The sequence below is a fragment of the Narcine bancroftii genome, chromosome 12, assembly GCF_036971445.1.
Source record: "Narcine bancroftii isolate sNarBan1 chromosome 12, sNarBan1.hap1, whole genome shotgun sequence".
NCBI classification, from domain to species: domain Eukaryota; kingdom Metazoa; phylum Chordata; class Chondrichthyes; order Torpediniformes; family Narcinidae; genus Narcine; species Narcine bancroftii.
Window position 1 is genome coordinate 97,789,726 of NC_091480.1, and position 27,226 is coordinate 97,816,951.

A 27,226-nucleotide genomic window follows, 5' to 3' on the forward strand; every position below is an offset into this window, starting at 1 on the left:
GCACTGTCAAGTGAGGCGATGTCAACAAATAGAGATGAACCAGTTCCTTCCCCTTAGTTCCTTTGGCTCATTTAGACTGGAGTTAAACCTTATTCCAAAACCTCCGTCACTAGACTGGGAAATTGGGTCAAACCATTGAAACCATGGAAAATTATTCCAGTAATATCTTGGCTGAGTTTCCAGGTTTCATACTGACTTAAGGGTCTCATTTTGCTCTGAAGTCTTATTTTTCCCCAAGGCTTTATGTTCAAGGAGGAAAGAAGGTTTAGAGAACACATTTTCATTGAAAATCCACACACAAAATCCACCTAAATAGCGTCTAAATCTATAGCCAAGGTCTTCTGTTGCCCCTGAATCACTGGCCACGGCATGGTAACTGGCCCTTCCAGCCTACAAGTCCGTGCTGCCCAAATGCACCAATGAACCTACAAGCTCCGTGTGGTTTTGAAGGGTGCAAGGAAACACCACTATTGTAACAGCACTATTTTTTCTCGCACTATTTTTATTGTGAATATTTATCAACTCTTTTTAATTTTAATTTACACTATTGTATTTGTTGGTTATAACCAAGTATCTGTTTGCCTGCAGCAAGTGAGAATTTAGATGCAAATGTCCATTGCACATATGTCTATCACAACAAACTGGTTATCATTAAATGTAGATCAGAGACTAATATTCTACAAAGCACTCTCACACTGTCTGTCTGAACAGTAAATCCCTGTTGTCTGGAATTTAAGCAACCAGCAAAAGAATTGTGGAAAATAAGTAGGTAAAAAAAATACAGACATTTAAAACTGGCACACTTCGCCACACAATCTCAAGCAATCGGAAAGTTCACCTATCTGGCATCTACCAATTCCTGCAAAGTTGGGTGGAAAAGTGGCAGATGGATTTCAATCTGGATAAGTGTGAAGTGATGCATTTTGGAAGGACAAAAGAGAAGGCTGAGTACAGGGTTAATGGTCAGTTACTTAATAGCATGGATAAACCGAGGGGACCTTGGGGTGCAAATCCCTCAAGGTCGCCATACAGGTTGATAGGATAGTTAAGACGGCCTATGGGATGCTGGGATTCATTAGTAGGGGGACTGAGTTCAAGAGTTGAGAGGTCATGTTGCAACTCTACAAATCTCTGGTAAGACCACACTTCGAGTATTGTGTTCAGTTCTGGTCACCTCATTATAGGAAAGATGTGGATGCTGTGGAGAGGGTGCAGGGGAGATTTACCAGGATTGGAAAATAAGTCTTATGAGGCAAGGTTCTGAGAGGAGACTTGATAGATTATGAGAGGCATAGATAGGGTGGATGGCCATTGCCCGTTTCCAAGGACAGGAATACCAAACACCAGAGGACATGAGTACAAAGTGAAGGGGAAGTTTAGGGGAGACATCAGGGGTAAGTTTTTTTTACACAGAGTTGTGGGTGCCTGAAATGCCCTGCCAGGGGTGGTGGTGGAGGCTGAAACATCAGACAGGCACATGGATGGAAAAAAAATATAATGCCCATTCAGAGCCAGCTTTCCAGCGCATGACGTCCTGTTTTGCGGAAACTGCCAAAATGTTTGGCCTGGAAGTCAGCCTGAAGAAAACTGAGGTCCTCCATCAGCCAGCTCCCCACAATGACCACCAGCCCCCCCACATCTCCATCAGGCACACTGAACTCAAAACGGTCAACCAGTTTACCTTCCTCGGCTGCACCATTTCATCTGATGCAAGGATCGACAACGAGATAGATAACAGACTCACCAAGGCAAATAGCGCCTTTGGAAGACTACACAAAAGAGTCTGGAAAAACAACCAACTGAAAAACCTCACAAAGATAAGCATATACAGAGCCGTTGTCATACCCCACGCTCCTGTTCGGCTCCGAATCATGGGTCCTCTACCGGCATCACCTACAGCTCCTAGAACGCTTCCACCAGCGTTGTCTCCGCTCCATCCTCAACATTCATTGGAGCGCCTTCATCCCTAACATCGAAGTACTCGAGATGGCAGAGGCCGACAGCATCGAGTCCACGCTGCTGAAGATCCAGCTGCACTGGGTGGGTCACGTCTCCAGAATGGAGGACCATCGCCTTCCCAAGATCGTGTTATATGGCGAGCTCTCCACTGGCCACCGAGATGGAGGTGCACCAAAGAAGAGGTACAAGGACTGCCTAAAGAAAGCTCTTGGTACCTGCCACATTGACCACCGCCAGTGGGCTGATATCGCCTCAAACCGTACATCTTGGTGCCTCACAGTTCGGCGGGCAGCAACCTCCTTTGAAGAAGACCGCAGAGCCCACCTCACTGACAAAAGACAAAGGAGGAAAAACCCAACACCCAACCCCAACCAACCAATTTTCCCCTGCAACCGCTGCAACCGTGTCTGCCTGTCCCGCATCGGACTTGTCAGCCACAAACGAGCCTGCAGCTGACGTGGACATTTACCCCCTCCATAAATCTTCGTCCACGAAGATTAGTGTGATTAGTGAACGAACATTGAGGCGTGCCAATTTTAAACTTCTGTATTTTTTTACCTATTTATTTTCCATGATTTTTTTTGGCAGTTGATTGAATTTCAGATAGCAGTGGTTTTACTGAAATTTGTAAAGAAAAAAACTATAATATTAAAACATAATTGAACAAGTGGTTATGTGATCTGTCTTTCCCAAAGCTTTCCAGTTTTTCTCAGGTCTGGGCCCAATGTCACTAATTCACAGAGATTCATTGCCCTGATTAGTCAGTAAAATTGTACAGTATTATGGAGCTGCCCAGTGACTTTGAAGATATATTGGATGGTTTTTCACCATCTACACGTTGCTGTGTGCTCTCCCTTTTGCATTCTCTCACTCCCTTTCTCATGTCACATTCATTTTCTTATTTCCTCTATCCCTGCTTTTCTCCATTTCTCCCTTCTTCTTTGTTCTCATTGAGTTATACAGCACAGAAACAGGCCCTTCAGCCCAATGCTCCTGTGCCGACCAAGTTGCTAATCTGAGCAAGTCCTAATTGCCAGCATTTGGCCCATATCCCTTGAACCTTCCTGAGCCACATACTTCTCAAAATGTCTTTTAAACGTTGTATTTGTGTCTGCTTGTACCACTTCCTCTGACATCTTCTTCCACATATCCACCTTTCTCTGTGAAAATATTGCCCCTCATGTCCCATTTAAATCTTTCCCCTCTCACCTCAAATCCAAACCCTCTAATTTTTGAATCCTCTGTCCTGGGAATAAAACTGCGACCATTATGAATTTATATACTCCACAAGGTCAGCCCTCAACCTTTTATGTTGAAGGTAATAATGCCCCCATCTATGCAATCTCTCTTTATAATTCAAGCTCTTCAGTCCCAGGAACATCCTCGTGAATCTTTTCTGCATCCTTTCCAGCTTAGTGACAGCCTTTCTGCAACAGGCCAGACAAAGTTGCAAACAACATTCCCAAGTGATTACACCCGAGCATCCTACAGAGTTCAGGTAATGGGAAGGTGGAGATGAGCTGGGTCTAAGATGGAGGTGAGATGGTGGGGAGATGGAGGTGAGGTGGTGGGAAGATGGAAGTGACATGGTAGGGAGATGGAGGTGACGTGGTGGGGAGATGGAATGAGGGATTGGGAGATGGAGGTGAGGTGGTGGGAAGATGGAGGTGAGGTGGTGGGAAGATGGAGGTGACGTGGTGAGGAGATGGAGGTGATGTGATGGGGAGATGGAGGTGACGTGGTTGGGAATTGAAGGTGAGGTAGTGGGGAGGTGGAGATGAGGTGGTGGGAAGATGGAGATGGCATGGTGGGGAAATGGAGGTCGTCAAGTCGCATTTATTTGTTGTTCATACCATAACCATTGCAGTGTACAGTGAAAACGAGATAGCGTTTTTCCGGTCTGTGGAGCTGGTTATTTACATGGATAAATTACCTCAGAAACTTCTTATAAATAACATATCAATTATAAATATCATGTTACATATGCTAGTCCTGTGTCCCTGGAGTTCAGAAGTCTCATGACTTGGGGGAGAAAGGTGTCTCATAATCTGGACGTGAGGGCCTGAATGCTTCAGTACCTATTCCCAGGTGTCAGGAAGGAGAACAGATTGTGGGAGGGGTGTGTGGAATTCTTCACGATGTTTATGGCTTTCTGCAAACAACAGCCATTATAAATGTCCATCATGGCAGGGAGTGAGAGCCCAATAATCCCCTCAGCAGTCTTTACGATCCGCTGCAGGGACTTGCATTCTGGAATGATGCAGTTCTTGAACTAGGCGGTGATGCTCTCAATGCACCCCCTGTAGAATGTAGTGAGGGTGGAACCTGAACTTTCCTCAACATCCGCAGGAAGTAGAGGCATTGTTGGGCCTTCTTGGCAATGGATCTGGTGTTGGGGACCAGGAGAGATCCTCCGACAGGTGCACACCAAGGAATTTGATGCTCTTTACTACCTCGACAGTGGAGACGTCAATGATCAGTGGAGAGTGGTTCCTTTCCCCACCCCCGGACTCTCCTCAAGTCAACCACCATCTCTGTAGGTTCTTGTCCATTAATTATAGCACTTCCTTTCTGTAGCTGACTCTTTGTTCCTGATAATGAGCCACACCGCGGCCATGATGTGGTTTGAACTGTGATTAGCTGCACAGTCGTGGGTCAGCAGGGTAGACAGCGGTGGGCTGAGTTCACAGGCCTGGGGGGGCTCCTGTGCTCCGTGTGATGGTGTTGAACATGCATTTTTTGATCTGGACTGACTGTGGTCTTCCAGTCAAGAAGTCGAGGATTCAGTTACAGATTAAATTGTTTATGCCCAATAGATTCAACTTCCTAATCAGCTGCTGCAGTATGATGGTGTTGAATGCTGAGCTGAAGTCGCATTAGAACATATGAGCTGGAGATGAGTTGATGGGGAGGTTGAAGTGATGTGGTGGGGTAAATGGATGTCTTGTACTCAATGTGTGAATTGTTAAAGGCAAGTTTGCCAATTGCCTTTGTCATCACCCTCTCTACCTGTGTCACCCTTCCAGGCAACTATGTACTTGTGCTCTCAGTCTCTCTGTTCCACACCCTCTCCAATGCCCTATTACTGTGCAAGTCCTGCGCTGTTTTAACTTCCCAAAATGCAACACTTCTCTGTTGCACTTAAACAAGAAAGATGCTGTGATGGTAGAGTAATAAAGGTTCTGGAGAAACTCAGCAGGTCATGCATCGACCAATGGAGGTAAAGAGATACCAACGTTTCAGGTCTGAGCCCTTCATCAAAGTATGAGCAAAGAGCATGCAGCCGCTTGATTGAAAAGGTGGGAGGAGGTGGGAAAGAAGGTGGGAAGGAAGGCCTGAGCCCAAAACGCTGGTTATATACCTTTGCTTCCAATGGACGCTCCTTGATCTGCTGAGTTTCACCAGCACTTCTGAGCATTAAACCCTCTTCCCTTGACATGGTTTATTTCTCAGTCGATTTGTCTCAAAGTGCTCATCTTCTGAAGGTCAGGTTTTCATGGCCTGTTGTATGAGTGAGAATGGTCTGAGGGTCAGTGTGGGTGGCAGAAAGAAGTAACGGCAAGTAATCGGGTTTCGGGAATAGGGAGGGTTACCTGCCTGACAGCGGTTTCTGGGAATTCAGAACATTCTGCGAATTTTCAACAGGTTCAACAATAAACTGCACTGGTGAGGGAATCCCCAGAAAACAATGAAAACAGTTGCATTAACTAAATGAAAACACTAAGTGCAGGAAATGCTTGGCAAATCACAGAATTTATTTGAAGAGTGAAGGTTGATTTTCACATCATTTACATTCAAAGATCCAAAATCTTCCTTGTTCTCTCACCACAGAAATGCCCGACTTTATCTCAGTTTTCCCTCACACTTCTATAGGGATACACTATTCAGAAAAGTGTTTAAATTCATCCACAGAGGGTTGGCCACTCATCGATCTTTTCATTCCACAATGACAGGTGACTGATTCTGCATGCCATTTTCATAGAAATTTTGCCCATTCTCCTCTATTGAGTCCCATTTCACTCACACACTGGATTCGGGAAGCACAGATGTCTGACAGATATGGAACAAAACATTTAAAATTATGAGGGGTACAGACAGAGTAAATGTTTTTTTAAACTTTATTTAAGATTTTATAACATGAATAACATATAGGATTACATTTAAAAAAAATTAAGAATAAAATAATAAAATTACAATGCAGTATCAGTAATCTAAATAAACTATACCCTCCCCAATAATTATTACACATTAATAACCCAACTCAAATTAGTCCAACCCCCCTTCCCCCCCCAAAATAAAGAGTGAAGAATTAATAAAGTTAATAATATATGTGAAAAAAAGAAAAACCCACTTACAAAAATAAGCAAAAACATAACCGATTAAAATACTAACAAAAAGAAAAGTAATTAATACTAAGATATCAGACTTAAAAAACATATTTAAATCAAACTTAAATGCATATATTTAACAAACGGAGTTAAGATGAAACATATATTTAACTCAAACTTAATATAAAAAAATTAGTAAAGTTAGTAACATTATCTATCAAAAATTCTTAAACAATAATCAATTCTTTAAAAAAAATTATAGCATGGAAAAAAAAGATTTAAAAAATTTCTCTATAGAGATAAACCTTCACCAAATATCAACTAACTTCACATCTATCATCATATTAGTCACATAAACCATCATCTTAAAACAAAATTCAAACCTCATTAAGCATTGTACAATTCAATTTTAGTACTCTTCCACCATTTTTCCCTTTTACTCTTGAATAGTTATCCAATAAAAGCTCCAATACCACATTTAAATATCCCCAATCATTACGTTAAAATTCAGATATCCAAATAATAAAAACACATCTACAACGAAATCTATATCTTCAACAAATGGAGCATAAACCACAAACAAAATTCAAGCCTCATTAAGAATTGTACAATTCAATTTATAACTTTCACCATTATTCCCTTCGTTCTATAACTAAAATAGCAAAATAATATACACCAGAATTACCACTCCTTTCACCTTAAAGTTAAAGAAAAAATATAAAAAAACTTATCCATCTCATTTACATTTAAATTTCAAATATTCCTTATCTACTGAATAAACTTTACAAAAAAAACCACATCAATTTTTAGTTTTTTAAACAATCAAATACTTTCTTATGCTTTTTTTTATATTTAAACAAAAAAAAACCCCTTCACTCTTTAATCTAATAATACAAAAACAAAGGGAAAAAAAACAGGTAGGAGGTTAAAAATACACCCTCGCGTCTAAACTGCGCAATGCGGTAACTCCCAAAAAAAATGGGTGTGAGATAACTCACACGTAGCAGATGACTTTCAGGAAATAGTGCCTATCCAGTTCTCTCCCCCAACTCTCACTTCATCTTAAACTAACATCATCATTATTTAATATCCCTTTTTTTTTAAAAAAAACATTAGAAAAAAAAGGACAACTCTTCTTTTAATCAGCTCCAACTGCCGAGTCACCATTACAACCATTCCTTCTTGGAGCACGACTCTTTTCTTCCATCTCTTGTCTCCTTCGAGATCGCGGCGGACTATGTCTCTGTTGAAACTGAGTAATTGACAGCTCTTGAGCAAATGCTATAGCTTCCTTTGGAGAATCAAAGAACTTTGGTTGGTAACCATCTTGGAAAACCTTCAAAACAGCTGGATATCTAAAGGTTGCCTTGTAACCTTTCTTCCACAACAACTCTTTAGCAGGATTGAATTCCCGTCGTTGGAACATAACTTCTTGACTCAAATCCGCATCGAAGAAAACTCGATTATTTTGAATCATCAAGGGTGATTTTCTCTGTTGTGCATTTCTAATAGCCACTCGTAAAATTATTTCTCTGTCGTAATAATTCAAGCAATGAACCAAAACAGGTCTTGGACTTTGACCTGAAATAGATCTTCTACGCAAGGCTCTGTGAGCACATTCCAGTATTATACCTTCCAGGAAATGTTCTTGACCCAGCACCTGCAGAATCCATTCAGTAAAAAATTTTCTTGGGTCTGGTCCCTCCATACCTTCCGGCAAACCAATAATCTTTATATTGTTCCGTGTGGATTGGTTTTCCAAATAATCAATTTTTTTCACCAAATTTTTATTTTGAGTTTGTAAGTCTTCGACCATTTTGGTCACATCAAAAACTTGATCCCGTATTTCGTCTATATCTTCTTCACACGAATTAAATTTATCTCTCACTTCAAGCTTAAAAGCTCCAAACTCAGCCATCTGTTGAGAATGTATTTTCACCAGAGTATTAAACCTAGTACCAAGTTCAGTCATAATCTTGGATAATCCTTGCATTGTATAAGATCATTTAGATTCAAGATTCACAAAAATCTTTTCAATTGGAAGAGATTTCGGCTCAACAGATTCCTGCTTCTTCTGCATAACCAAAGGATCTTCTGTTCCTTCCTTCATTCTGGTTGCCTTCCTTATAGTATGACTGCGTGTGGAAACCCCAGCCACAGCCTCTCCAGCAATGACTGGAGGACGCTGGCCGGGGTTTTCCCCAGTCCATAATGTGTTAAGTTTTCCCAGTACATCAAGTTGTATAGATTCTTCTATTTCAAAAGATGCAGTTTGCAGCGCCACCTCTACAGTTGACAAATGCCTTTGAGTAACTCTTTGTTCTAAAGGCTGTTTCGCGCCCTCTTTAGGGGGCTCTACTGATGTAACATAGAGCTCTACATCCGAACACTGTACCTCTCTCCTGGGATCCATTTCACGCTGAGTCCCGGTGTCTTTCCTGTAGGTAGGCTCCAAAACTTGAACTTTTGGAAAATGTAGTTTTTTGATGATCTGTTGTCGTTTTTTTTTTGCTCTTTTCCACCAATTGTACCATCATAAGTTAAATTAACAGCACTGAAATTATCTAAACTTTTAAAGAATTTTAACGGGCATTTCTAGACAAAACAATAAGATAGAGTCAGGAGAGAACTGTAAGGCACGTCTGATCCTTACGCCATCTTGCCACGCCCCCCCTGACAGAGTAAATGTTGATCGGCTTTTTCCACTGAGGGTAGGTGAGATACAAACTAGAGGACATGGGTGAAAGGGGAAAAGTTTAGGGGGATATGAGGGAGAACTTCACATAGAGAATGGTGGGAGTATGGAACAAGCTGCCAGCTGAGGTGGTGAATGCGAATTCATTTTTTAAATTTAAGATCGGGCCTGTGTCTCACCGCAGCCTTCTGTCTCCACAGGGAATGGACAGTGTCAGTGCGGGGAGTGTAGGTGCTTCCCAGACTGGACAGACAATTACTGCAACTGCAGCACGAAGACAGAGCCCTGCCGGCCCCCTGTGGGGCCCATGTGTCACGGCCGCGGAGAGTGCAAGTGCGGCAAGTGCGTTTGTAAAGGGGGAGCATATGGTGATCAGTGTGAAAAATGCCCCACCTGCCTTGATGCCTGTACCTTCAAAAGGCAAGTCTCACCATTCCCCCTCCCTCTGACACCACCCTATCCATTCCCCACCCACTCCTCTTCCCAGGTCTCTCCCTAACCTCTTCCACCTCCACTCCTTCTCTGCTCTCCCCACTCCCTCTGTATCCTTGCCCTCTCCATCCATGTCACCATTCCCACTTTCTCCAGATGTTCTCCCTCCATAACATCCTCTCCCCTCCCCACTCCTTCCCCATATTCTCTCCCCTCTTCTTTCCAATCATCACCCTCACCCTCTCCTTTCCCTTTCCCTCTCTATCCTTTCCTTTCTTCTCCCTCAATCTGTACCTTCCCTCCCCCTCCCTCCCCATCCCCTCCCTCCCTGTACACTCCCTCTCCACCCTTTCCTCACCCCTCCTCCTGCCTGCTCCCTTTCCACTCTCTGCCCAAACCTCTCCTCACTCCCCACTCCCCACCCTCTCTCTCCACCCTCATCCTCACTCCCCACCCACTTCCAACCCTCGTCCTCCCCACTCACCCTCCTCCTTCTCACTCCCACCCTCCTCCTCACTCCCCACCCTCTCCCACTCACCCACATCCTCACTCCCCATCCACTCCCAACCACCCTCCCCCTCACTCCCCACACTCTCCCCACCCACCCTCCTCCACACTCCCCACCATCTTCCTCTCTCTTCTTGCCCCCTTCCTGACTCTATCCTCCCTATCCTCTTCTTCCCCTCCCCCACAAGCACCTTACCAGCCCTCCCCACTCCTTCCTCTCCCTCCCCTCCCCCTTTTTCCCTGCCCTCCTCTGCATCGACAACGGGTATCTCCATTTATCTCCCCTCCTTCATCCCCTCCTCCCTACCCTCTCCATTTGTAGGAGCTTGCCTTCCACAAGCCAGTCCATCTCCTGTACATAACCAAATCAGCTGCACTTCATCATCTACAAAGTGCTTTCGCACATCCTCGGGTGCTATACAAATACAGACCAAACAAATAAAGTGAAGGAATGTGCCAGTTGCTCCCATGGCAATAAGTGCCCAGGCACCAGGTTGGCCTGTACCACTGTATGCAGTATTCAAACTCCACACCCACCAGGTTGGCCTGTACTCAAACTCCACACCCACCAGGTTGGCCTGTACCAAACTCCACACCCACCAGGTTGGCCTGTACCACTGTATGCAGTACTCAAACTCCACACCCACCAGGTTGGCCTGTACCACTGTATGCAGTACTCAAACTCCACACCCACCAGGTTGGCCTGTACTCAAAGTCCACACCCACCAGGTTGGCCTGTACCAAACTCCACACCCACCAGGTTGGCCTGTACTCAAAGTCCACACCCACCAGGTTGGCCTGTACCAAACTCCACACCCACCAGGTTGGCCTGTACCACTGTATGCAGTACTCAAACTCCACACCCACCAGGTTGGCCTGTACCAAACTCTACACCCACCAGGTTGGCCTGTACCACTGTATGCAGTACTCAAACTCCACACCCACCAGGTTGGCCTGTACTCAAACTTCACACCCACTGGCACTGAGAATATGCGTCAAAGCACAGCCAGCTTTTTTGGTTTCAAAGTGTTAATTTTGTGTTTCTTACCCCCTCTTTGCTCTCTCTTTTATTCTCTCTCTCACACTCAAACACTCTCTCTCCTGTTTTCTCCCTCTTTCTCCCTCTCCCTTTTGCTCTCTCTCACAAACACACACTCACGCTCTCTTGCACCCTCTCATAAAAACACACACTCTTGCTCTCTCTCTCCCCCCTTATCTTTCCCTCCTCTCTCTCTCTTTCTCTTTCCCCCACTTCTCTCTCTCCCCCTCCCCTCACAGACCCTGCGTTGAGTGCAAGGTGTTTGACACGGGTGAGCTGAAGGAGGAGGGGAAGTGTGAGCAGGTGTGCAGAGACGAGATCCGATTAGTGGAAATGCTGGGTAAGTGTGTAGAGCCACTAAGCTTTCAACCTCAGCCTGGTAGGTGGGGAGAGAAGGAAGAATTGGTTGGTGTCAGGTTCCTTCCTGTCTCAGGAAGACCTATTGCCCTTCATCAGAGACAACATGCCCAACAGAGTACACGCTGAAGGCATCCAGACTTGAGCAAGCCCTGATCTGCCTCTCTGAAAGCAATGAAGGAGCTTAATTACCTAAAAGTATGTCACAGAGTGATTAGATATACAGCACAGAAACTGGTCCTTCACCCCACTAAAGGGCGGCATGGTTAGTGTAGCGGTTAGCAAAACACTATTACAGCGCCAGCAATGTGGACCGGGGTTCAAATTCGCCGCTGTCTGTAGAGAGTTTGTACGCTCTCTCTGTGTCTGTGTGGATTTCCTCCGATGCTCCTGTTTCCTCCCACCGTTCCAAAGACAAACGGAGTTTGTGGGGTGATTGGTCTATTTCGCCAGTGCAGGCTTGTGGGCCAGAAGGGCCAGTTTCCATGCTGGATCTCTAAATTAAATAAAAGTTGGGAAAAAAATTAATTCTGGTTTTACAGCTGAACCCATTTAAACTTTAATATTTTTAATTTTATACTTAGACATACAGCCCAGTAACATGAGCCACTTAGGCCCATGAGCCCATGCCAACCAATTACACCTATAACGCCACATACGTTTTGAATGTTGGGAGGAAACCGGAGCACCCGGAGGAAACCCATACAGACATGGAGACAAACTCCTTACAGTCAGCACCAGATTCAAACTCTAGTCACTGGCGCGGTTACAGCATTGCACTAATCCCAAAGCTAACTGTGGCCCTCCCCCTAAACTCTGCCTACACACTTGGAGCAACTTATAGTGGTCAATTCCCTCACCAACCAGTACTTTTTGGGAATGTGGGAGGAAACTGGAGCGCCCAGAGGAAACTTAGAGAGAATGTGCGAACTCCATACAGGCAGCACTGGTGATTGCCCCCTCAGCCTCTCCTCATAACTCCATCCCTTGGTTGTGGCAACATCCTCATGAGCCTTTTCTGTGGCCTTTCTGGACACGTTATCCTCCTTCTTACAGCTGGGTGACCAGATCTGCAGTGACTAACATTGACTGTGAATCTAAAAATGAAAACCACGAGAGAAAAATCACAATGAAAATGGAGGCACTGATGTTGGTGGAGACCAGAGATACATCTATCAGCGCCCCTCCGCAGGGTCCTACTGCCCACTCATTTCGCCTGATGGCCCTGCATGGGTTTAAACCGCCTGTGAATGGCACATTTTAATTACACCAGAGAACTCACAGATGTTTGTGCCCAAGAGGGCGGAGCCCATGCAGGGCTCCAGAGCAGGAGAATATACCTCTCCCTCGTCCCACTGACTGGGAGAGGACCCTACAGGGGAGGAGATCACTGCAGCGGACCAGAGAGGGGCTCAAAAACCAAAGAAAAAACACGATGCTGGTAAACTCAGCAGGTCAAACAGTGGACTTTATGTAGCCTAGATAAAGATACAGAACAAACGTTTTGTGCTTGAGCCCTTCATCAAGGCATGAACAAAAATGTAGGAGGCAGATGACATTAACATCAACTTTTTCAGTTTCTGTTAGACATCTCCCCGTTCTCCTCTTTCCCATCCCTCTGTTTTCCCTCTGTTTTCTCCAGCTCCCCACCCTCTTCTGTTCTGTCTCCTAATAGAAAGCTACGCTCCCTCATCACTTTTCAGCTTTCATCTCTTCTACCCTCCTACCTATGACCTCTTTGCTTTGGTTTCTTACCTTTCTTCTCTGACTCTCCCATCTAACTCTAAACTATTTGCCTGTGCTCCTCTCCCAGCCCCTCTCCTCTCCTCTCCTCTCCTCTCCCTCCTGTTCTCTCTTCTCTCCTCTCCCCGCCGCTCTCCTCTCCCCGCCGCTCTCCTCTCCCCGCCTCTCTCCTCTCCCCGCCTCTCTCCACTCCCCGCCTCTCTCCTCTCCTCTCCCCGCCTCTCTCCTCTCCTCTCCTCTCCCCGCCTCTCTCCTGTTCTCCATCTGCCCATTTTTCCTCATACCTTGCCAAAGGGCTCATATGAAACGTTGGCTATCTTTTACTTCCTTCAGATCCTATGTAACCTGCTGAGATTCTCCAGCACATCTGTGGATTGCACTAGTGTGGTGACACACTGATCAGTGTGCATGGGGGGATTGTATGCTCACTGTTCCCCTCGATATGTGCAGTCTGATTTCTTTTGTGCCTATTGTTCAGTAGACATGGAAGCCAAGAGTGGTGCCAAATGCAGATACAAAGACGAGAATGGGTGCATCGTTCACTTTGGTTATCACGAGGAAACAAGTGGGAAATCTATTCTGTTAGTCATTCAAGAACCAGGTTTGTAAAGCATTTCTTCCTTGAGTGGATTTCTCTGCTTTAACCTGTTTTAGGCCATGGTATTTTTTCTGTTTGGCAATGGTGATTGATACAACTGGGTGCATCATGCAAATTCTAAATTTTAAAAGTGCAGGATGTGATCATTCTCAGAAATGGCTTTGTTCCACTCCTTTATTTATTCCTTAAAGTTCTCCATTCCTTTCCCCTCCAAATATATTTATTTGTACATATAATAGTTATTTTTCAACATTTCTCTAAATTCTTTCAAACCATCTTGGGCACCACATGAAGATTTTTTTTGCTGCAACTTCTTGTTTCTTGTTAAGCTACATTAAACTATTGACCTTCCTGCCACGGGCAACTTCACAAACTTGCGATGGAACACAAAGAGGCCATTCGGCCCATCACATCTGTGCTGGCTCCCTGCAGAGCAAACCCATCTGTCCATTTACTCTGCAGCCTTGCACCTTATGTCCCCTCCCCCATGTTTCCATCAGCTCTCTTTGACCCTTTTGCCACATGCCCCCCAGGGGGTGAGGGGGGTGATTCCCAGTGGTCAATTAGGGTGGTTTGGAGAGGAAACCACAAGGAGAATGTGCAGGCAGCAGGGCCCAGTGTGGCTTGCTGGAGCTGTGAGTCAACAGCACTACCCGCTGCTCCACCAGATTGACCCTGCCAAGAGGTAGGGCAATGACCTTTGGCCATTTTTTTGAACCATGCCTCTGTCTCTGAGCTTTGTGGGTGCATTTCCCTGTGTCTCTCCAGTGTGGCTTTTAGCGCAACATTCACTCGTGCAGATCTGGTTCAGTGGACCCTCTCTTGCTTCAGACAGGCCTTGTTACTTTCAAGTTAGATTTGATCTTACTATGTTTAACATTGCTCTGGTCTTGCTGTTACTTTACATTTCCTTCTCTGCCTTTTATCTTTTTATCACACATAAAACCATGACAGGCAGACATTCAGAGGTTGTAGAAACCAAGTGCAACAATGATTAACCTTCTGGGCTAGAATATAGATCACTACAGCACAGTACAGGCCCTTCAGCCCTCAATGTTGTGCCAACCCATATATTCCTTTAAAAAAATACTAAACCTTCCTCCAGCTCTCTACCCCCTTCCCTCTCCATTCACAGAGCCATCAACCCCCTGTTTCTGCTGTCCTCTCCCATCTCATCCACCTCTTGGTTTTGGGTCTGAGCTTCTCCCCCTGCCCCTTCCTCCCACCATTTTGTTCAGTCCCCTGTCTACATTTTGCTCATACCTGATGAAGGGCTCAAGCCCAAAATGTTGGTTATATATCTTTATCTTTGCTCTATAAAGTCCACTGTTTGACCTGCTGAGTTTCTCCAGCATTATGTTTTTACTTCAAACTCATTGCATTGATTCCTCTTAGATTATAATAATCCATTAGTGAATCTTTTCTCTCTGTGTGGATGTAAAATTTGAAAGCGTACACTTCGTGTTGCTTGTCATTTCCGTTCTCTGTTATCTTTCTAATGCATTTCCTTCTCAGCTGTACTTCCCGTATTCTTTTCTGGTATTAACAGCACCTTGCTCAAGATATTTATTTTTAAGCTTCCCTTTTCTGCTTTTTGTTTTCTTTACTTGCCAGGGGGCAGTGGATTTAGAGACCCACCCACTACATATAAAGGAGTCTACCATCTACCATGAACCACCTCCTCCTCCATGTCCTACACTGCGCTATGGCTGCTTTGCCATTTAATTACCTCTTCATTTCACCTCTGCTGGGCAGCATAGTCACTCAGTATGAACATGCCCAACTTGTCCATGCCTGCCTGGTTGGCATTCTGGACTAAAACCATCAATCAGACACATGGATGCAAAGAGTTTAAAACAGTGGTTCTTTTTCTTTCCAGTCATATAAGTATTCCCTATGCCATTGGTGCTCTGTGATTAGTAAGGGATTGTTTAAGGTGGGATGTGGGTGGGAAGGGAAGGTTGAGAATCACTGCTCTAGACCCAATTTTTACTGGAATATTTTGCTTGAGAAAAATTGACATTGGCCCATTTCCTTCACAGTTATGAAACTGTGGACATAAAAAGTCAATTAGGTACGATTAAACTTTCAAACTTTTTCTTTTCACCACATACCACCTTAAGCAATCCCTTACCAATCATAGAGCATTATGGCATAGGGAATACTTAAAGTGGCATGTGAGTAGAAAGAAAAAGGTTGAGAATCACTGGTTTAAAAGGATATGGCCCAAACGGTCCTATCCAAAGACATCTGTATGTTTATCCAAATGTATTTTGAACTTCGCTTCCTCACTTCCTCTGACAGCTCGCTCTGGATATGGATTCCCCACTGTCTTTTCTCACTTGCTCTCACTCTCCTCAGCTCGATACCTCTGATCTCCTCATTTCATGACTGCAATGCCCTGCAATCACTGGATCTTTTGGAAGCAGAACCCTGTCCTTCTAGGTTGGACTGCAGACCTGATGTCTGCACCCCGCCCCCACCACCCACGCCATGCCCTCTTCACCCTTGCGACCATCAAGAAGGAGGTACAGGAGCTTAAAGATGAACAACCAGCAACACAAAAACAGCTTCTTCCCCTCTGCCATCGGATTTTTGAACGGACATTGAACCATTGACATGACCTCACACTCTCTTCTTTGGCACTAATTTATTTATTTTTAACTATAATTTATAGCAGCTTTTGCACTGTAACGCTGCCACAAAACAACGAATTCTGTGACATGTTCGTGACAATAAATTCTGAGTCTGAGAGTCACAGCGCAGAGCAGAAATCGCCGATTCTCCTTCCTGATCCTCTCTGCCCACGTCAGCAGGCATTGGCAGCTCTTTCTGCCATATTATGCTCCGCACCTTTGAAAGCTTCCAACTATTTTTGTTGCCCTCTTTCTACTTTTATAATAGTGTAATAGTGTGGCAAACAACTCAGTCTGGGTGCTGGGTTGTACATCTTTTCTCTTTGGAACACCTTCCTGTCTCAATATGGCTTCTCCTTATTTTGTCTTTATCATTTCTACAGCCTCAGTAATCAGAAATATTACAAGATAATCACTGGGCCTCTTCTGAATGACATCTCAGCCACTGTGGATTAATACATTTGCTCCTGTTCACCAACTTCCCCACTGTAGTGGATCCTTTGTGACTTCCGACTTCAGTGGATCTTCGTTCCTGTGACTTTAGAGTTTATTTAATTTGACTGCTGGTTCATCTCTCCCCAACCCTTACTTCTTTCTCTCCTTATCTTTTCCTGAACTTAAGGCAGTGAGAAGTTGGCATCCAGAGGTTGCTACGGGTCATGCATAACAGCAGGCTGTTTCATTGTTCCCCTCCCTCCCACAGAATGCCCACCTCCGTTGAACCTGCTGTACATTATCCTTCCTGTGATGGGCGCCATCCTTCTCCTGGCCCTTGTGGCACTGCTAATTTGGAAGCTGTTGGTCACCATCCATGACCGGAAGGAGTTTGCGAAATTCGAGGCAGAACGGGTCAAGGCCAAGTGGGATACGGTAAGGAAGGGTTTAGACCTGCTAACGGTGCAGGATAGTGTGACAGACCCATATCCGAGTGAATTAGTGCAGGAACTGCAAGGTTGCTGCAGTAACAGTTAATCAAAAGCAGTGGGAGAGCATTAGAGTGGTGGGTGTCTGGAATTCATTGTTGGGGGGGATAGTGGAGGCTGGTTCAATAGGGACATTCTTAGATCGGCACCTGGGTGCAAGAAAAATTCAGTTGTGCGTGAGGGAGGGAAGGGTTAAATTGTTGTGGAGTAGGTTTACGAAAGTCAGCACATCATTGTGGGCCGAAGGGCCTGCACAGGGCTGGAATGCTCTATTTACTCTGATGAGCAAAACCCCAATTATGGCTGGACGTTAAGGTGAGTGGGGAGAGTCAGAGGTAGGTTTTTTTCACAGAGAGTGGTGGAGGCTGGTACATAGGGACATTTTAACCCTTTACACTCTGGCTGTTTTTAACTTTTCATTATATATGCTCTGGACTGAGTCCATGGGTAAATCTTTACCATAGTAAAGTGCAGGATGTGGTTGGGTATAAATCCAGTCCCTAAAAACTGGGACACAGAATATATGAACTTGTTGGTGGTCCTGAAAATTGTAACAGGCTCTTTCAGCCCATGAGCCTATACCACCCAATTATACCCCTGTGACCAATTCACCTACAAACTCCATACGTCTTTGGAACATGGGAGGTAACCTCCGCAGACACAGGGAAACATACAAACTCCCTACTAACAGCGCAGGGATGCTGGTGCCGTAATAACATTGCACTAACTTGTTATAATCTTCAGATGCCCAACCCTCTGACATACTTGGGGCCCCTCCAATCAAACCTCTTGGCCTGCTTGAGTTTAGTTGCTCATTATGAGTTGAAGCTTCAGCTTTCCAGGTTCTGAGCTCTCGAATTCCCTCCTGTAACCTCTTTGCACTGCTTTAGAAATATCCATAAACCTCATGTTCATTATCATGTATGCTGAGGTACAGGGAGAATGTTTGTTTTGTTTGCAATCCAGCTAGTCAAACTATGCATAGTACAGTAATAGAATCACAGTACAAAGCGCAGCGTTACAGGGACAGGTCTGTAAGAAAAGAACAGCGTCAGTGATCTGGAAAGTCTAAATGAGGAGTATCGTGTGACAAGATTTTCTGGAGAGCACCGAACACGTCGCCACAGTCCAGCGGCATCTGTGCAGGACTTCAGTGCTTTGAGTCAGATCATGTTTGACCATCATGCCCAATGCTCTGTTCAGGAAAGATGCTGAGGGATTGCACGCAATGCACAAAACCAGAGAAGATATATGATCGTGTTGAACTCATAACATTCTTCCCTTGTACCTCGGTTGCTGTAGAAACCACACCAACTCCTAGCCCTTGTGTGTGCCAGTGAGTTACAGTCCTTGCTGAAAACTGGCGCACGAGGCACCCTCCGCTGTGTTGCAGGATCCACATTCTTGTGTGAGTGTTGAAAACCAGCTGCCTGTCAGAGTAGACCGGAAGATGTAGGAGTTGAATTCAGGCATTTGTCCCATCGAGTCTGACCCACCATTCCATTGTCACTGATTTCCAATCCTTTTCTCCCTTGATTCTCTTCCTGATCAAGAACCTATCTACCTCTGTCTTTGGCCTCCACAAATGTCGGCAGCAACAAACTGCACAGAGTCACCATCCTCTGGGGAAAGAACTTGCTCCATCATCTCTGTTCTAAAGGGACATTTTTCTATTCTGAGGCTGTGTTCTTGGGATTCCCCCACCACTGGAAACATCCTTTCTATCCATGACTTCCAGAATTCATGAATGTGAATCATGGCGCACTGTCCTTAACCAGGCAATGGTAAGGTTTAGCCTTTCTGTTAAATGCCGATAACTTTGCCAACATTAAAGAAGATTGCTTGGAATTTCTACGGGGAGTATTTTTTTATGCCACAGAATCAAAGCACCACTTTGGGAAATTAACCCGCTCATCAAATAAATCCTGCAGATTCAGTAAAACTGAAATTAAATCAGAGAATTGATGGAAAAATCAAGTGGGTCAGGCAGCATCCGCAGAAAGATATCAACATTCATTAATGCCTTTTCCCACAGATGTTGCCATGACCTGCTGGGATTTTCTGTTTTGGAATGAATATCAAGGATGGGGTATGACAGCCATTGGGAACTTCAGAGGTTCACGTCGTGGCAGTTTCAGATGCTATTTAGCCACTAGCAGATGAAATAGATACACTGTGGTGTCATCTGGCAGCTGGAGAAGAGTAAGGGAGTTCAGGACTGTTTTTATTTCAGCTTTTTGGCATCTGCATGTTTTTTTTGGGTTTCAACAGGTAGCTGAGGGCCCACAGGGGTCTGTTGCTGCTGTAGTTGGGGGTGCGAATCAGTCGGCCTGTAGTGGCAGCAACGCAGTCAGCGAACCATCAGCGCAGTTGTTCTATCAGCTTGGAGTGCAATGAGGCCATCATTCAGTGACTGGGGCCTACATAATCAGGGAGTACGTGCTGATCATCTCCTTCAACCTGTTTTATTCCAGATGAACAACCCGCTGTACAAAGGACCAACGTCAACCTTCACAAACCTCACCTACAGTGGGAAAGTGGAGTGAGGAGAGCTTTGGTGAGAGAGAACACCAGAGAGCTTCCAATGGTTAAAACTGAGCACAAAACCAAGGGGTATGGGAATATCTTTTGCAATGTGATAACATTCCTTCACTGCCCTGTGACCCAACTACATGAAGCATCCAATTCACCTGTAAAATCCTGCTATCCCTATGCAGGCCGTGAAAATGTACTGAATCTGATCTCCTGTGCCAGCTGCCATTGGGGGTGGGGCCTTCGTAACCATTGCCTTAAGCACTTAACTCAGGACTGATTGAGAGATGTGGTCATTCCTAAACATTGCCTCTAATTCACAGGAGGTAAATGAACTTTAAAAACTCCCCATTCCAGAAGATTGGGTCAAGCAGAAGAAAATATCTTCCACTGGGAGAAGCTCAGTCACTGTTGGCACAGATTTAAGATGATTGATAAATGCACCAGAGAATTAGTTTCACCAGTTGTCTGGCAGAGGCAGATTCAAGAACAATTTTCACCAGATATATAAATAAACAGTAAAAACCCTGGTAGTTGGAACCTATCAGGATTGGTAGATGTCGGATAAGGGAATTTTACGGTTGCTTGAGACTGCATATTGCATGATTGGCGAACTAACGGGAAGGCACGCTAATTTTACACTTCAGTATGTTTTACCTATTTATTTTCCTCCATTTTTTCTGCCGGTTGCTTGAGACTGCCAGGTTTAAGAATATTTTGCTGTTTCCAGTACATTTACAGGGTTGCAAGGAATGAGCAGCGATGTGGGTCCAATCCAATTACACTTCCAGAGGGAAAGTCACAGATATAATGGGCTGAATGGCCTGCATTACGGTGCGCACTGGCCAGCATATCTCTGGGCCTCCCGTTGGCAAACATTTGGATTTTATGATAGGTTTGGAGGTGGGGGGGGGGGGGGGGTGGGAACGCCCATCGGTGACTCCATTCCCAGCTGCCATCCTGTGCCTGCTACTGGAAGTGGGGATATGTAATGTGCTGAAGTTGGATCCCGAGCACTGCCCTCTCAGGTGAACTGATCTGTTGGTTCACTGTGTTTGAGCATCTGGGAATGATTCTCATCTGGAACAACAACAGGAATGGACAGAGATCCAGAACTGGTTTTCCCGAATTCCTTCCAGATAGACCATACAGTACATGTATGGAGGGAACTCCATACTGGACCATCGTTACATACCAGAACATCATTCCAATTCAATTGAGTCTCTTGTCATCCTTTTCTAAGCACTGGAGAGCTTTGGTCAACACCCAAAGGTGCTGCTCAGTATAGTATGTAACTGGCCGAGCCCAAACCCACTCACCTCGCTCCTGGGGAGAGGGGTAGAAGGCAATACCCCGGGGTGGAGGTGAACTGTGGTGGAGTCAAATTCTCAGACCCCTGTAGTCAGTGGTCTCACCCTTGGCTCATGTAGAGGGAGGAAGCAGGAAATTCCTGGTTCTGCTGACTTCCTACTTGCTAAATCCAGATTTTTTTAGTGTAGAAAGAAGAAGATTAAAACCAGAAACAAATGTAAACAGTCTCTGGAACGTACTATCACTTATTTCCTCATTATTGACTGCTGTGTAAAATGCCATTAAAATATCACTTAGGAGAGTTGGGAAGAGAATCATCGTTTGATAACGTGTTCACTGATCACAGACCAAAGGTCATTTATCCTACACTCTCAATACTGCACTGGTTGGTTCCTCAAGTCATCATTTATTATCATCTGATTGTACAAGTAAAACCTAACGAAACAGCGTTCTCCGGTCCTCGATGCAAAACATGCAGACACACAACCAGACATAACACACCTAGAGACAAACAATACATATGCAGAACAAGTATTTTATCTATATAAATAAATATTGTTTTGTACACATGAGAGTCTGGGATGGTTAGAGTGAACAGTTCCTTTGGTTGTTCTCACTGTACTGACAATAACCACACCAGCAGTGCGAGTAGAAGACAGCTTTAATAAACTAATATGTACACAAAGAGGTCTTGTCTCTCTGCAAGACAAACCTAGAAGGCTAGACTGGAGCTCTGGACTGCTTTATAGACAAGGTCACCAGGATGGCCCTGGTGACCTAGTGGTGTCATAACATATCACCACACTCACTGCCAAAGGGTGTGAGTTAGGGAAGGCTTAGATTGTTGTGGATGGGTTTCTGAAAGTCGGCACAATATCAGGCTGAAGGGCCTGTACTGTAATGATCAATGTTCAAAGTTTCACAAGAGCTTGGTCAAGGAAACACGTCTCAATGGGGAATGCAAAGCAGAGGGGCTCTGGAGAGGGAATTTGAGCACGTGGGGCCCAGATGGATCAGAAGTATTGAGAGGGCCATGTTTGCGTTAATTGCACTGATTTCTCTCCTCAGTTTATGTGGGTCATTTCTTGCCTGCGTTCAAAATATTTATTAGGGCCTGTTCGTCAATTGGGTTAAATTCCAAACCAATCTGCAGTTAATTTTTATTTAGGCAGTCAAATCTATCGAGCCTAGTCCTTGAGGAGAGTGTGAAAACAACACAGATACAGTTAAATGTAAATCACAGCCTGCGGTATTGAGCAGCGCTGGCCAGACTATGGCCCCTGGACCAACAGTGGCCCATTGCCCACTTTTAAGTGGCCTGTTAGAATAGAACAAAATGGTGGCACTGGTGTGGACCCTCAGAGAGCAGGGAGCAAAGTCTCAGCGCTGCCCCGTGGGGTCCAACCGCCCAGTCCTACTGCTGTCGGATACGCACAGGCTTTAAACGGCCCGTGAAAGGAGGTTGAAAATGGCTGGGCTTAATACTGTGTGGCCTGTGACTCCTTCTATTTTTCTGTATGTGGCCCACAACCAAAAATGTTTGGCCACCCTCGGTGATGAGAGATGAGCTCGAATGATGGTGAGTTCACTCCTGTGGTTCCCAAACCTTTCTGCCACAGGCCTTGTGGATTCCATATTCTGTCCAAGCCAGCCAATTCCCTTCTTTCTCCCTTCCTTTACTTATCATCACCCCATCTTACTTTAATCTTGATACAGGCCCAAAACATTGACCAGCCATTTCTCCCCTTGGATGCTGCCTGACCTGCCGAGTCCCCACTGCAGCTCGTTGGTTCCAAGATAAGAAGTCAGTTTTTATTTTCTGTATTTTATAAAAGCATCTGTGTGGAAAAATTCCATAGGAATAGACAATGTGAGGCTCCATCAGAATCCGAATTTATGGCAACTGTCCTTGTGCTGGACTGGGTCCTCGATGGAGGGAAGACTGGTTCCCGTGATGTCGCAAGCCGAGTTAACAACCCTCTGGAGTTTTTTACTTGTCCTGAGTCCGTACCAGACAGTGATGCAACCAGCCAGAATGCTCTCCACGGTTCACCTGTAGAAGTTTACGAGTCTTTGGTGACAAACTGAATCTCCTCACAAAGTATAGCAGTTGGTGATTGAGATGGAGGCCCCAGGACAGATCATCAGAGATGTTGACCTCCCCAGGAATTTGCAGTTCTTGACCCTCTCCACTTCTAACCCCTTAATGAGGACTGGGTCATGTTCTCCTGATTTCCTCCTGATGTTCAAAATCATCTCCTTAGTTTTGCTTCTGTCGAGTGCAAAGTTTTGTAGTTAGACCACTTGACTAGTTGATCTATCTCCCTCCTGTACACTTCCTTATTGCTGCCTGTGGTTCTACCGATGACCGTGGTGTCATCGGCAAGTTTGTAGATAGCATTGGAATTGTGGCATCCGTGAGGCTGTTTTCATTGAACAGAGGCTCTTGGTGCCAGTGAGTGAGTATTGGCAGTAGATTTTCATTGACACCAGAATTAAGTCAGAATTAGGCTTCATATTTTGATAGTGTATTGTATTTATGGCAATGAACCCTTATGCCCATGGAATTCATCAGTCTATTGCCTGTGGACGCAACTGTCTCAGTGACAAGGTTTTGGAAGCTTATCAACACTTGGTTAATTGTTTCTTGGAAAAGAGTGATTGCATAACTCGACAAAACTGGGACCAACAGACAGTTGTTGCAGGTCTAATGTCCCATTGCAGAAGGATGTGGGATAGCACTGAGCTCAGGGCTGAATCAAGGACATCCCACCCACATGTGGACCTTTGACTGTCTGTCAGGGTGTTAATGATTCACAACAAATATGATACTCAGCCTAAGAACTCTGATATCACTGAGGTGCATCGATTCATGATATTCTTGTGGTGGTCCACCACCGGCCTACTGCAGGGGGCAACCTCTATACCTACAGGAGTGTACCACTGGCCTATTGCAGGGGGCGACCTCTATATCTGCAGGAGTGTACCGCCGGCCGACTGCAGGGGGCGACCTCTGTACCTGCAGGACTGTACCGCTGGCCTACTGCAGGGGGCGACCTCTATACCTGCAGGAGTGTTCCACTGGCCTACTGCAAGGGGTAACCTCTATACCTGCAGGAGTGTAAGGGGATAGGACAACACCTGGCTGGCTGTCAATCAGTCGGCCTGAATGGATCAAGCCCTACCAGGTCGGGTGTCAATCACCCTCTGGGATATAAGCCTGCGCTGGCCTCCTGAAGCTCACTCAAAGTATACAGCAAATACTTAAATCAGGTTTAAGACCCCTTCCACCCAGCACACAGTGTCTTTCAGCCTGCTCCTGACAGGAACAGCTTCTTCTCACGGGCAGAGAGATGTTGAATGACCAAAGAAACTGCTCACACGAATCATCCGAGACTCTATATTCATGAAACAATATGTGTGTCTGGCTGTTTTGCACCAAGAGCTGGAGAACGCCGTTTCGTCAGGTTGTACTTGTACAATCAGATGACAATAAACTTGACGACTTGAAGTTTATTGTTATCCGATTGTACAAATACATCCTGACGAAACAGCCTTCTCCAGCCCTCAGTGCGAAACAGCCAGACACACTCCAGATATAACACACGCACAGACAAACAAAAAATCTATACAAAGAAATTTGTTTGGTGAATATGAGAGTCTCAGATAGTGAATGTGAGCTGTTCCACCCAATGTTACCTCCTGCCCCAAAACCTCTCACTGACCCATGGTTGGGGAGCAACTCACAGTGGCCGATCAATCTAACCACCCACTGGTGAGTGGGAAGGAAGCGGACATGGAGGAAACCCACAGGGAGAATGTGCAAACTCCACAGACAGCACTGGAGATGAGGATTGAGCCCGGGTGTCCGGAGTTTGGAAGCAGCAGTTAGCCACCATAGAGGATGGTTAGCATGGCGTTAGTGCAATGCAGTTACAGTGCAAGCAAACAGGGTTTGAATTCGGCGGTGTCTGTGAGGAGTTTGTACATTTTCCCTGAGACTGGGTTTCCTCCTGGTGCTCCAGTTTCTTCCCAATGTCAAAACATATGAGGGGGGCAGGGTTTAAGGTCAATTGGGTGTAATTGGGCGGCATGGGCTTCCTTTTTTTTAAATTTTTATTTTTCACACCATAAACCACATTGACCATGATACATACATTTTCCTTTTCAAATATATACAGTGTCATTTTCTCCCCCCCCTCCCTCCTCCCATCCCACCCTCCCTACCTCCCCCCCCCCCATCCATTTAAAGTACAAAATCTAGGATACATTAAACCAGTCAAACAATGTTGTCATTCAATAAAAATAAACAAGAAATTCCACTGAGTCAATTCTTTTTATTTCCTTCTCCTTTCATTAATTTAGGTAGTGAATGTCGCCGGTAGGTTTTCTCTATTGTGTTTCATGTAAGGCTCCCATATTTGTTCAAATATTTCAGTATTATTTCTTAAACTATATGTTATTTTTTCTAATGGAATACATTTATTCATTTCTATATACCATTGTTGTATTTTCAAATTATCTTCCAATTTCCAGGTTGACATAATACATTTTTTTGCTACGGCTAGAGCTATCTTAACAAATCTTTTTTGTTCACCATCCAAATCAATTCCAAATTCTTTGTTTTTTATATTACTTAGGAGGAAGATCTCTGGATTTTTTGGTATATTGTTTTCTGTAATTTTATTTAATATCTGGTTTAGATCTTCACAAAATTTTTCTACTTTCTCACATGTCCAGATTGCATGAATTGTTGTTCCCATTTCTTTTTTACAACGAAAACATCTGTCAGATACTGTTGGGTCCCATTTATTTAACTTTTGAGGTGTGATGAATAGCCTGTGTATCCAGTTATATTGTATCATACGTAACCTCGTATTTATTGTATTTCTCATAGTTCCAGAGCATAACTTCTCCCATGTTTCCTTTTTTTATCTTTATATTTAAATCTTGTTCCCATTTTTGTTTAGTTTTACCATTTGTTTCCTCATTCTCCTTTTCTTGCAGTTTAATATACATATTTGTTATAAATCTTTTGATTATCATTGTGTCTGTGATCACATATTCAAAGTTACTTCCCTCTGGTAAACTCCGACGGCTTCCTAATTTGTCCTTCAAGTAGGATCTCAGTTGGTAGTATGCCAGCACTGTATCTTGAGTTATATTATATTTATCTTTCATTTGTTCAAAGGATAATAATCTATTTCCTGAAAAACAATTTTCTATTCTTTTGATCCCTTTTTTCTCCCATTCTCTAAAGGAAAGGTTATCTATTGTAAAAGGGAGTAACTGATTTTGCGTCAATATTAGTTTTGGTAATTGGTAATTTGTTTTATTCCTTTCTACATGAATCTTCTTCCAAATATTGAGCAGATGATGTAATACTGGAGAACTCCTACGTTGTACCAATTTTTCATCCCATTTATATAATATGTTCAGGTATCTTTTCCCCTATTTTATCTAGTTCTAATCTAGTCCAATCTGGCTTTTCCCTTGTTTGGTAAAAATCTGATAGGTATCTTAATTGTGCGGCTCTATAATAATTTTTAAAGTTTGGCAGTTGTAAGCCTCCTTGTTTATACCATTCTGTTAATTTATCTAGTGCTATCCTCAGTTTCCCCCCTTTCCATAAAAATTCCTTATTATTTTCTTTAACTCCTTGAAGAATTTCTCTTTCAAGTGTATTGGCAATTCCTGAAATAGGTATAATATCCTTGGGAAAATGTTCATTTTAATACAGTTTATCCTTCCTATTAGTGTTAATGGTAAATCTTTCCAATGCTCTAAATCATCCTGGATAATTAGTGGATAATAATTGAGTTTATATAGATGGCCGAGATTTTTATTTATTTGCCATCTGAATGGTGATTCCTTCTTAAATTTTGAGAAATCCGCATTATTCATTGGCATTGCTTCACTTTTATTTACGTTAATCTTGTAACCCGACACTTCTCCATATTCCTTCAATTTCTTATATAATTCTTTTATTGATAGTTCTGGTTCTGTTAAGTATACTATAAAATCATCCGCAAATAAATTGATTTTATATTCCTTGACTTTTATTTTTATCCCTTTTATATTATTTTCTGTTCTTATCAATTCTGCTAGTGGTTCTATAGCTAACATGAACAATAAAGGTGATAATGGTAAACTGAATTTTTGCAAT

General features: G+C 44.1%; 1 protein-coding gene across 7 annotated transcripts in view; it reads left to right on the forward strand.

Annotated features, from left to right (window-relative positions):
* The window catches only part of LOC138746732 (integrin beta-3-like), a 207,418-nt gene extending 187,113 nt beyond the window's left edge, over positions 1-20,305 (forward strand). For 6 of the 7 annotated variants that reach the window (XM_069905068.1, XM_069905070.1, XM_069905071.1 and 3 more), the window contains 5 exons: positions 9,183-9,402; positions 11,200-11,300; positions 13,539-13,661; positions 16,998-17,164; positions 19,692-20,305. In XM_069905068.1, the coding sequence (XP_069761169.1) occupies positions 9,183-9,402; positions 11,200-11,300; positions 13,539-13,661; positions 16,998-17,164; positions 19,692-19,763 (683 nt within the window). In that variant the 3' untranslated portion in view covers positions 19,764-20,305. The remainder of the gene's footprint in view (positions 1-9,182; positions 9,403-11,199; positions 11,301-13,538; positions 13,662-16,997; positions 17,165-19,691) is intronic. The other variant, XM_069905066.1, reaches the window with a different exon arrangement.
* Positions 20,306-27,226: the final 6,921 nt, after the last annotated feature.